The sequence below is a fragment of the Paramisgurnus dabryanus genome, chromosome 22 (assembly GCF_030506205.2).
Source record: "Paramisgurnus dabryanus chromosome 22, PD_genome_1.1, whole genome shotgun sequence".
Taxonomy (NCBI): domain Eukaryota; kingdom Metazoa; phylum Chordata; class Actinopteri; order Cypriniformes; family Cobitidae; genus Paramisgurnus; species Paramisgurnus dabryanus.
The window spans coordinates 24,827,172-24,839,607 of record NC_133358.1 but is presented as its reverse complement, the minus strand read 5'-3'; the positions used below and the strand labels follow the sequence as shown (position 1 = coordinate 24,839,607).

General features: G+C 39.9%; 1 protein-coding gene across 1 annotated transcript in view; it reads right to left on the bottom strand.

Moving 5' to 3' along the window:
• Positions 1 to 12,436, bottom strand: part of abca4a (ATP-binding cassette, sub-family A (ABC1), member 4a) — a 33,128-nt gene that overhangs the window by 13,767 nt on the left and 6,925 nt on the right. The window contains exons 7-19 of the mRNA XM_073813129.1: positions 11,668 to 11,757; positions 10,184 to 10,424; positions 9,958 to 10,097; positions 8,800 to 8,916; positions 8,478 to 8,675; positions 5,729 to 5,934; positions 5,473 to 5,649; positions 3,886 to 4,108; positions 2,911 to 3,132; positions 2,579 to 2,783; positions 2,419 to 2,499; positions 2,131 to 2,343; positions 667 to 844 (exon numbers count right to left, since the gene is read on the bottom strand). Of these exons, the coding sequence (XP_073669230.1) occupies positions 667 to 844; positions 2,131 to 2,343; positions 2,419 to 2,499; positions 2,579 to 2,783; positions 2,911 to 3,132; positions 3,886 to 4,108; positions 5,473 to 5,649; positions 5,729 to 5,934; positions 8,478 to 8,675; positions 8,800 to 8,916; positions 9,958 to 10,097; positions 10,184 to 10,424; positions 11,668 to 11,757 (2,291 nt within the window). The remainder of the gene's footprint in view (positions 1 to 666; positions 845 to 2,130; positions 2,344 to 2,418; positions 2,500 to 2,578; positions 2,784 to 2,910; positions 3,133 to 3,885; positions 4,109 to 5,472; positions 5,650 to 5,728; positions 5,935 to 8,477; positions 8,676 to 8,799; positions 8,917 to 9,957; positions 10,098 to 10,183; positions 10,425 to 11,667; positions 11,758 to 12,436) is intronic.

The window sequence follows — 12,436 nt, the reverse complement described above, 5'->3', positions numbered from 1 at the left end:
TCCAGGTCCAATACCCTCAAATTCAAGGACTAAATGTGGGGACACATTTCAAGTGAGAGCAAGGTTACATTGTGTTTTCCTTTAAAGATACATTGTAACAGTACCAAGGGTAAGTGCGTGTGTGTATATCAAATTCAACCAATGGTGAGGCTTGTTGGCAAACCTCAGGGTGACGCAGGAGCCAGGAAGTATATCGCTATCTGAAATATTGCCAAAGACGGCGTTACAGGGACACAGGAAGTATGGCAAGGGAGACGCAGCGCCTCGTTCCCTTCTGAGGGAACAACAGTTACATACGTAACCCGAGACGTTTTCATGTGTCCAACACAACTATGCATAAAAGCATTTTGGTATGAATTAACATTCGCATACAGAAGATATAAGCATTTAAAGCAAACAGTTTAGCACGTGTGCTTATAAAGTCTAGAATTTTATGATATTATCCTACACTACACAGGGAATAATATGAAACTTCTTGCATAAAATAAATTCAAGCACTTTCAATGACCTGTATCTACGCATGTATATTTTCAAAAACTTTCCAGGGCCTTGAATTTCCCCCCAGATTCACAAACTTTCAAGGATTTCAAGGACCTGTGGGAACCCTGAGTGTTTGGCATGTGGTATATAAAGATCAGTTACAGTATTTTGGGTTTAGATACATACATGGTAGTGGTTTTCCCCGCACCGTTGTGGCCCAGGAAGGCTGTGATCTGACCCTCATAGAAAGTGATGCTCAACCCATCTACAGCAGGTCTGAAGCTGCCACCGAAAACCTTATACAGGTTCTCCACACACACTCCCGCCACCAGACCAACCGGGTCAGGCTCGAAAAACTGCCTTTCTGATTATAACAAACATAGATATCAATCAAAGTTATGAGATATTACAGAAACATTTGAGAGTTAATGACACGTAGAGGTAATGTGATTACATCTGGGCTATGATATTTATTAAAGGGCCCCTATTATGCAAAATCCACTTTAAATTTTTTTGGACAAATGTGCATTGGCAGTGTGTGAACACAACCACCTTACAATAAAAAAAAACTTTTTTAATCCACATTAAACCAAAGCATTCATAATAGACATGTTGTTTTGATTCTCTTGTTAATGTGATGTCACACTGACAAATCCCCACCCACAGCAACTTAGTGACAGTCCTGCATAACCATAGTTTCCGCCCTCAGCGATTTGTACATTGTCCGCCATGTTTTAGTCGTGAGATACCGTTGTGTTCACAGGAATCAAATTTATTTTAACTAAAAGCGCTTACTGTCTAACGTGGCAAGGGAGTGAAGAGCAGTAGCTCATTTGCATTTAAAGATACAGACACAGCAACTTTTGCTTCCACCCAAAAAGGGGCATTTTGGACATGCCGTAATAAATGACCTGTGGTGTATTTTGAGTTGAAACTATTTGGGCAAACCTGAGACTGATATTATATCTTCTAAAAATGGTAAAAGGTGCCCTTTAAACTTTGAAGTGATGAAAATGTTCTTGATTTGCATCCTGATTTTGTAATGCCAATTATTGCGAAAATCAATTATGCTGTGGTCGAAACCATGGTCCAATAGTCAATTTGTTTAATTTACGAAAGCACTGGTGATATCAGAAGAAAGGAATGTCATTGTCGCAGTGTTTTAACATACACTAACTAGCAATGACTGAAACCAACATTCCAACCAGGCAAGCAAACAGATACAAGGCCACAGCATCTCACACTGACCATTCACAGAGGTGTGTTTGTGTGTTATGTGTCATACTAGAGCATACATGCATGCTTCTGCATAAGCCAGTAGGCACAAGTGCCACATTATACCTGGCGCCACATTTGCAGCGTACTTGAACCTATGACAAGGCTCTGGCAAGTGCTGATGTATAAAGCCAGTGAACCCAAAACCGAAGTAATTACTCCCATAGGGCTCTATCAGTTCAAAGCCAAGGAACCTGCTGGATGCCTGCGGTGTACTCAAGCAGATAAGCCTGGCTGGACCTTTGGATAGATCTGATGGGATCTTTTCCAAGAGTAATATGAGAAACATCTTCCTGTTTGCTGTAATAATAAGTTACTACACGGATTTCCCCTGATAGCAAATAAAGGCCGCATAAAATAGTTATGTTTACACACCTGATAAACCCATGCTCACATGCTCATTGGTTGTCTCTTCCACACCAAGCCTCTTTTCTGTCTCGATTTGGTCTCGTTTGTCTCCATGTTTGCAGGATCCAGACTGCTCTGTTTGTTTCTTCTGTTTCTCTGCTGTACGGTCCTTGTCGAGGTCTTCAGTACGGTTGACTGCTTTATCAGATGTAGGCTTCTTCGTCACTGGCTTTGCAGGGACTGTGAACAAAATAAAATACTAAAATAAAAGCAGAACACACACACCTTCATACTTTAGGAAAAAATAACACACACCTGGTTTAAGGGGCTCAGGTCGGTTCAACCAGTATGAAGGCTGAATTGGAAAATAAAAATGTCGTCCGATACCATACTGCCCTGATAATAAACACCAAAGTTGTTTACTCTACTTTCAATACTTTTAACATATCGAAATAAACTTGACTATATTGTGTACCTGGGAAAACACTGTCGAGGTACCACGCAAGAACGGCATAAAGAACTGTGTCCACTGCCAACATGATGATGGAGGTGAGAAACGAAAACTCGTCTCCTTCCAGAAGGCTGGTCTGGATGTTGTCCCATTGGAGCCCAAGTCCCTGCTCCTCATAACGGGACAGATACTCCGTCCCGAAACCAAATGCAACTTGGGACATCAGGCTCTGATACACGGATGTAAAACAACATTACATTTTGTTTAGTTGAATTGTAGTTTACATTTTATAGCTCCTATACAGATTAGACTGATAAGAAAGCACTTTTTTGAAATATGTTTAAGATGGGACGTACCGCCATGATTTTTATGTCGGTGGTAATGCGGTCCTGCCAGGCGAAACACACTATGTGTGGCAGATACAGAGTGAAGTATATGATGCCGCTGCAGGCCGCTGCCAGGTTAGCTTTGTTGAAAAACACACTCATGAGGAAGCACTGCATGATGGTTGCCATGGTGAATGTGAGCAGGAAGAGGAAGAGGATGATGGGATTGCTGTAGTTCAACACCTTTCCTCCCTGTGTGAAAATAAAGAGTTTTATATTGTTTATGAGAGCATATATCTGCAACAACCTAGTCATTCATTACAGTGACCACAAGAGGTCGGTACAGCACAAAATTTGAATCAAAGGAAAAGATTACGAAAAAAGAAAACACTTTCATTAATTACTCACGCTGATATTGCTTCTTTTGTGGGGGTATAGCAAAGCTCCAAAACACCATAAAAGTCAATAAAAGTAATCCAAATAACTCTTCTGAAGTAAAACGATATGTTTATGTGAGAAAACGATTATATCTATGAGCTTCTTTAAATATTGAACCGTCACGTATCCATGGCAACAAATAGATTAGCGCGGTAAATATGGCGGCTTGATAACGTTGTCTGCAGGAAGCCTTAGGCTATGATGGTAAGAAATACTATTCCTTTAAAAGCTTTAAAATTCTAGTATTTTACAGTTGTAGTAAAATATAATATATAATATTATAGCCTATAAATATGAGTATATTATAAAATAGTTCCTGTACACACAAACGTCCTAAATTATCATGTAGCTCATTTAGAAGATCATTGATTGAGTTAGCGGTTGCAAAGGTATCAGTGAGCACACTGATATATGTAACTTTTTCATAGCTTGAATGCCTTGTAAGCCAGTTTGAAATGTAAATAAAGTTTATGAATCTTCATAGACCATTTAAAAACCAGTAGAGAAAAGGTCTGCTGAAATAACTTATTTACATAAAAAGTTAATGTTTAATCTTAAATTTCTCACCATGATAATCAAAGTGAGCAGGGCTGTGCTAGATGCCATCATGACGAAAGTGTCGATAAACCATGTGCACCACAACACACTGTTGGTAACGCCCATGGCCTTCAGAGTTTCCTTCAACTTCATCTCCTTCTCCAACACAATACTTTTAACCGTCATAGAGACAGAGTAGACCCAGGCCAGCACCATGAAGATCGGAAAGCAGCGATTCAAAGTTAGCATGAAGCTGTTGAGTCGTCGATGAGAATATGGAGAAAGATCATTGGTGGAGAACATAAATTAAACATGACAGCATATGTTTAACAAATGTAAATAAAAACACTTGAGGTTTCCACAAAATGTGCATTTTTTTTACAGTCTATGGATCTCTCTTATTATTTTTTGTAAGTCTTCCGTATAAATTACTTTAAGTCTTAAAGTTCTGCATAATTAAGGGCGTGGCTACTTGAGTGATGGGTGAACTGCCAATGATCATGTCACTACCGTCGAGCTAGGTAGGCGTGGTTTCAGTAACCAGCCACCTCAGCTTCATCCACTTCCTGCCTCTTTAACATTTTCGGTTTTCTGCGAGTGATGCGCAGTGACGTGTGGCCAAGATGGCGACAGCAGCCCCCCGCCAACTTTTGGCCTTTTAAAAAGCTCTTTACAAACCCATGGGTGACACCACTTAAAAAGCTAACCTCATATGTGCTATAAACGACTTTGGAAAAAAAGTGTCTGCTAATCCATTTGAGTTGTGATTTGCTATAAATGCTAAGAAATCCTCTCAATTTAAAGCTCACGTAACACACGCTGTTTCTGCATTTCTGATATTAATCTGGAGTACCTATGGAGTTGTATGACATCCTTTATATCTCTGAAGAGTCTTTAGTTTAATCAGATTTATAAAAGAAAGATTAGCTTTACCGAATCTTTCCGATAACGTACGAAAAAATGAAGAAGGAGGAGTTATAACACGGGAGGAGCGAGTACGAGTCATGCAACACTATACAACACTGTTTTAACTTATGATTCACTACATGTTCGTGTCATTTATATAATATACACGCGCCTATTTCCAACATAATACAGAAGTCTTACTTACCGCGTGTAACTCGTCATGAAAATCCACCGCATCAAACACACACACGCAAAACTCCGCTGCTAATCCGGATAATAAACTATATCCATTGTTTCCATAAGGCTGGATGTCTTCTCCTTACATCCAAAAACACACTTCTTGTTGTGCCATTGTTGACTTTTGAAATTAAACAAAGCTGAGTGGCGTGATAAGCTGTTAGCAAGCTCTAGCGTCTCCCGCTGACTGACGGCTGGGCGGGGTTTTCCGGGGGAAGTTTTCCGGCGGAAGCCCATATAAAGAAGTGATACGTATCGAAAACCCCTGAAACGTCAGTTAGAACCGTAATCGAAAAAAATTAGCCGAAACTTGTACGAACCCTGGCGAAGTGCATTCGGCACAGAAATACTCTGAAACACGCCCAACTGCATTTTTGACACTTTGCCTACGTTTAGCATGAGGAAACAACTCTATAACTGTGTTAATAAGTCAGAATGCTTGAAATACCATTAAACCCCCCCTTTAACACTTACAGGTCATCCACATAACAAGGGTATGGCATCTGCTGTACGTAGACACCTAAGGGTCGTTCCTTCCCTGTGTGCGTCTTTATAATTCCATGCTCTATCATGTCTTGCAGGTAGGCAAATCCTCCCCATACATACCGCAGGTCATCCATGGGGTCAGCTCTTGGCCCTGGGTCCCAGTATCTGATCACAGAAAAGGTAAAGTTAAAAAACAAAAAAATCTAAATTTAAATCTAAAGTTTCACAAACATTATAGACAGACCTGTCTTTGATCTTGTTAGTGCGCTCCACGATGTCAATGTCCATGCGGATCTTAAATTTGACGTGAGATGGCACCTTCACGGTCCAGGAGTATATGTCCACAAAAACCAAACCAGCCCAGAACTTACTTTTTTCTAGAAGGTCTAGTGCTCGATGTGTCAACTTGTCTTCATCAGAGATGCCGGTGAACTTATCCAGTACTAGACACTATTGATACAGGGGGAAAAGTAGTCTATAAACTTCCGCAATGCTATAAACCATATCTTATCAAGCAATTCCACAGACAATAAGTTTAGTTTAATTAAACTGTCTGCCGTTCATTTGTTTTAACCTAGCATAAGATGCTGAGAGCCTGAATTTAAATCCTGGACGCATTGTTTGGCCATGTGGCCGGTGTGCAGTGCTAAAAACCAGACTGAGCTTTCTCTTTGTGTAGGGTGAGTAGACTGACAGCTGTATCTAATTGGACTTATTCGCTGGGTTTGTCTGTCACCCCTCTCCTATACTTGCTGGAATGGGGCACATGGTTTAGATACCAGAGGTCCTGCTTTCACTGGCACAAGGTGTCTGTAGCTCACCCTGATTAGCATTGAAGGTATTCAGAATGCAGATGTATTATTAAAAAGCTCTCCCAGACATTGGCGAAGTCTCAGTGAGAAATCAAGAAGATTTCTTTGTTCGTCTTGACATCAGTGAGGCAAGATTGACTGTTTGGTCTGCACAGTTGTGTTTCTGAGCTACTCTTTGTATTTACTGGAGGTCTAGAAGAGCTGTGAGAGTCAAATGGGAATTTGGAAATGGAAACTTTCAGCCAACCAATACACTTTGTTTCAATATCATCGCTGTTGGGTGAAAACCTTGTATCACCATTTCGTGATTTTTGAAAAATCATAGCAGTTGGTCTCTCTTTACGTCTGTGCGGGGGTTTTCGCAAATATTTAACCAGTGAAAAGTATTAAAAAGAGCTTGCTGCTAAACCTCATACAGTAACTTGATTGTTTTTAGTTTATTCATTAAACCAGAAATGCAAGGTCATGTTGACACATTGGATTGTGGGAAGAGCATTTCCTACAGTGTGTTCTATTGTGTGCACATTCTGGCAAATCTATAGGACATCTAGCTATTCTGTGCATACCTAAAGTGTGATCAAGAGACCAGATTGTCCAAGACTAGAGCCATTAAGACTGAGACTAAACTACACCTGTCAAGCTCCAGACCATGACACAGAGTTACAAAACCTGGGGGTTATTCCAGAAAGCTGGTTATGTGACATACCCGGGTATGTTTGAAATAAAAAATGGCTGTTTCTCAATTCCAAGAACCCAAAGAACGGACTTGCATTCTCTTGTCTTGCCAGGCAACCTTGGAAGAACAATCTCAGAAGGTCGTGAGAACACATAACACACTTGTGAGAATTGAGATGTGTGCGATCTTCCAGTTGGTCCGCCATTGTTTTGCCGCAATGACTTCTGGGGCGTAAAGCTATTTCAGCGTGCAAGTCTGCACTCTATGCATCCTCGATATCAAGAACACATCCAGGTTTTTTAATGCATCCTCTGTACTTGCGTTCTTAAGAATTGGAATTGAACCTCGACGGCTAATGATGACGTAGAAGCGAGAAGACAAGGACGAAAGATCGCTGAAGAACGCATATTGGGAAACAGCCAATGTCTTTATGTATTCCACATCTGCGCGCAACTTAAGGTTTCCAGTAGGAGGTTGATTGAACTAACTCTTATCAGGTGCCCCCAGAACCAACATGATCAGGGTAAGCAGGTTTTAAGTTAATCAACCAAATGTTCAGGGTTTTCATGATGGTAAGTAAACCCCCCACTTTCTGGAATACCCCCCCAGGTTCAAAACAAGAGCACATATATGACATCGAGACAAATGAAGTCCAAAATTTTCAACATAATAAAATAAATATGACCTTACGTTGCATCAATAATGTTTACACACTGCCATCGAAACTTTCGTCTGTTCTAACAAAACAGTGTTCTGCATTTTTTGCATCCACAGCAAGCTTTTTAATGGGTATCTTGAAAATTCAGGGCCACCGTACAAGCGAATGCCAAAACCAGAATAGCGTTTGACAAGCTGAACCACTTCATCTTGCAGCACAAAGAACTTTATAACAAACAAAGTGTGGAAAAAAAGATATATGTATAAAATATATATATAAAAGCAATATGAAGACATAATATAAAGTCTCCTGTATAGCTCGTTGGTAGAGCATTGCGTTAGCAGCGCAAAGGGTAACGGGTTTGAACCCAGGGAACACACAAACTGATAAAAATGTATACCTTGTAATGCACTGTAAGTCGCTTTGGATAAAAAGTGTCTGCCAAATGTATAAATGTCAAGTTAAAACAATTAGCTTGTTGCTATTGTCATTCATCCATTCGTGTTGAATAGTGCTAATGTAGACTCGGTTTGTATTGTTTTGCTAATTTTTTGGCAACTGAAAAATAATTTTGCAGTTATTTTGCATCGGACTCTGTGTGCAAGGTTTCTGTGCGTGACAAAGTTTTAGGATGACGAATACGTAAAAAAACGCATACAAAAAAACTTGAGTGCAAGTACCGTATGACCACAACATCAAGACTTCATTCGCATCCTGTGCACAATGTACATACTGTAGTGTATATTGCAAAAATCATTTGATTAGTATGAACATATATGCTTTTTCAAACACATCATCTGAGTATGTGAGGATAGTTATTAGAAAGAATTAATAAGAAGTTTGATACCTCCCCATATCGGTTTATCAGACGAACAACTTGGTCAGTGAAGTTGAAGATGTTCCGCCAGTCAAAGCTCGGCAAGTCCGGGGCTCTATCTTCTTCAGGGCCATTGTACAGGAAGTTTAGGACATGCTCGCCTGTAAACACAGTTTCCTCTAGGCCTTTGTTAATGTAATCCATGACTGTGGGGTTTCTAATGGAATCCTGCAATATAACGCACAACAGTATGAAACGAAAACATTGTAATTCATTCTGTAATAGATAGAAAATGCATAAAACATCAGATGAATAAACTGGCTTTAAATATTTAAATTGTCTTTATTCTTACCCTAAGCATGTTCATCTGTACACTTTCCTGAAAGAACGTCCACACCTGTGGACCCACCTCCTCCCATGCCCGACCTAGGTTTATTAGTCTTTCTAATTCCTCAAAGGTGGTGTTTGCCTGGACAAACACACACACACACACACACACACACACAACAATGTTTAGGTGCATTATAGTAAAACTAGACAGGAACAATCGTTTTGTTAAACATTCAATAGTACAGTCACAGAGCAGAACAATGTGCAGGTGGCGGCAACCAGTCACTACAATTGAGCTGGACCACAGAAGGACTAAATTCCCACAAGGAGCAGTTTACACAGTTGCAATGAAAGGTCTGCTGCATAAACAGAGAAACTAAAACCTTCTGGATCTGATGGGACTATAGCCATGGCCCATTGCCCAGGGTAAACATCCACACCTCAGTCTGCACAAGAGGGGTTCTCTCCCAGGAGCAGGAGTCTTACTGTACCTCCCTACCTACGTCTCACTTTCGCTTTATGTCTTTTGTCTTTGTAAGAGGCGTAAAGAGTTACAAATAAAGTTTTTTTTGCAGCAATGATGGCTTAGTGGTAAAAAGACCAGGAGTGGATGTAGGTTTGAACCCTAGTATCATTCTGCAAAAACTTAATTAGCCTGTTAGTCCTGCATCATTTCCCCTCTGGTCAAACTGACAAACTGTCAGTTATTTATCATCGTAAAAATATATCTGACATCCCCCAAGGAAGATTAGCTGTTGCATTATGGAAATGCCATGCAAAACAGTTTTGTGCCATTGAAGGGTTCTGCCGGAATGGGACACTAGCCTACTTGAAGAATGACTAAAGCAATCTTTGTATGTACCAAACATAAAAAGATAGATTAACCTGATTAAGTTAACAGCCATAAGCATTAATATTGCAGCTATGTTTAACAAGGAATGTTGCCTATCAAGTTTGCATTCCAGTTGTAAATAAAGTAGCTGTGATGTTCATCTTCCTGTAGAGTATTTAAACGGTCACGTACATGTCATTAAAGCCCTACACCCTTCAGGGTGAGTGGTACATAGCATTGCTTTTCCCATAATCTCATAATTTCACCTGGTACAGGTACATGTGTGAGTGTGCATGAGGTCAAGGAGGTGTAGTAACAAATGGAGACGGGTGGGGAGTCTTCTCTTACATTTTTAATGATCTGCCTGACGGCAGGGGAGTCGGGTGCATACAGGATTTTGCCCATCAAGAAAGGCTTGATGGAGCTCCACACAATCCTTGTGACTGGATTGGATTCCAAATCCTTCATGAGGTCATTACAAAACGGAGCTATAAGAGATATGATCGTGATGAAGAGGAAACGTTTGTTTTGCTATCTATTTGAATTTGAAAAACATATACAGTACAGTACTCACTGGCCGCCTGATCGTAGTTATACTTTCCCTGTCCAAGGGTGCTGTTAATGCCCAAAAAGGCTTTGTAGTTATTATCCTCATACCAGTTGAAGGAGGTGACCCTAGAGAAAGCCCCCTCTGAGTAGCCGCAGAACAAACTAGAGGTGGTGGCCATTATCTGGCTGAAAGATGGAGTCTCCTGAGACTGAAGCAGGGGTGAGATGACCTGCAGCAAGTCTTTAGAACTGTTTCTGTCATACAGCTGTTGGTAGAAATAGATTGTGTGGGACAAAATTATAAAGCATTTGAATTAAAACAGGAAGCCTAATATACTCTTAAAAAGTAATGTGTACCAAGGGTTCTTAGCAGCATGGTTGCCAAGTCTGTGGTTTTCCTGAGGAATTGGTCTACTTTAATATTTTAAGTGCAGGCTTGTGGGTTGAAGCGACCCCAATAATGTGCTATTTAGGCTGGGAATGCAAATTGTAGATTTTACCCCCGGAACGGGATTATTACTGAACCCCCCCCCAAAATGTGATTTTTGAGTAGCAATGGTTTAACTGTGAAAACCTGGCAACCCTGCTTAGCAGTGATGCCTTAGAATAATTTTTATTTCACAAAAAGTTTTTATAATTTCTTTCTTTCCTTTTTATACTCTGTGGATCCTTTACAACTACAAAAAACTGTTATGCAACAGTAAGGTTTTGTGGATATTAAAAGTTCTTTATGGAACCATACAGCTTGACAAAGAACCTTTAGGGGAACCTTTACTTTTAAAAGTGTAGTTAAGTTTACTGAAATACAAGCACTGTAATAGGAGCTCCTAGTTTTTGGGTGCTTATGGTACAAAATAAAAAAATGGATTCATATTGCAATATATAACATTTTAAAGATAAATGGCATAAGTACACTTGTTAAGCAAAACATATCAAGTTGTAAGAGTTAACATCTAAAACCAACTGATATACTGTGAAAAATTATTTGGAATTGGACACCTGTTGTAATTTCAAAAATTCAAAATAGCCTACATATTTGCTTTCGCAGAAGTACATGAACCTGTAAATTTTTGGCAACAAGAGCTGAACTCTGGAGGTGGAGTTTTTTTAACCGTATATCTGGCCTGCAGCGTGGAGAACGTGATGATAAAGGAATTCGGAAAATGACTAGCTGGCATAATAGTTCCTGTCAGTCAGGCCACAGACAAAAGAACTCCACCAATGGGAAGTCATAGTTCTCACTGCAGGGCTGCAGGCACATTGACGTCATATCAGCAAGGTTCAAACTTCAAAATGCCCTCACCTGGGGCTTTACAATATGAGCAGCACTGAATAATCAAGGCTATCAAATCCAACGGAGCGGTTACTGAAATTAGCTTTCCGCAGACACACAAATGATATCTCCATTTCCGAGTGCTTGCGTAAAAAGCCAGTTGGAGGAAAAGTGATTTCCTGGTCACTAAAAATACTGTTTAACTTTTAATGGGTACTAAAGCGAAGCACACTCACCACTCCCAGTTTCTCAGAGACAGCAGGCAGGAGTCGGGCCCAGAAGTGCAAGTCGAGACCATTGGAGTGGTTATCAAGAACTAGAGGAAGCTGGATACAGTAGAGAAAAAATAAAACACACTGTTTTGAGAAAAGATGCAAGTCACTCTAGCTGTTTGATCTTTTTAGGCCATTAATATTTCCAGTTGAAATTAAAATATCAAATCAGTATTGGGGTTGTGGGCCATTAAAATGTTATTAAGAAATGTTAAGTGTAAAATCTACCGAGCCCCTCATGTGCTCACGTGAAATTTTCATGTGTTCACGCGAAACCTTCATGTGCAGATTTTTTTTAAATGTTTAGTTTTGCGTGCTCACGTGAAACTTTCGCGTGCTCACGTGAAACCTTCACGTGCTCACGTGAAACCCTAGTGTGCTCACGTGAAACTTTTGCGTGCTCACGTGAAACTTTCCCGTGCTCACGTGAAACTTTCCCGTGCTCACGTGAAAGCAAGTTTTACGTGCGCACGCGAAAGTTTAGGTGCACACGCGAAACTAAACTTTATTAAATTTTTGCTTCATGTCCCCTTAGGGGCTACGTAAAAATCAATTCTAATTTAGAACGATTTCCCTGAAAAAAAGTATAATTTTCTTCAAATTAAACTAAAAAATATGTATAACTACTAAATGCGTAACATTATAAAATTATAAGTGCTGGGCAAAGATTAATCTAGATTAATCGCAAACAGAATAAAAGTGATTATTTTGCATAATATACAAGTGTGTGCTG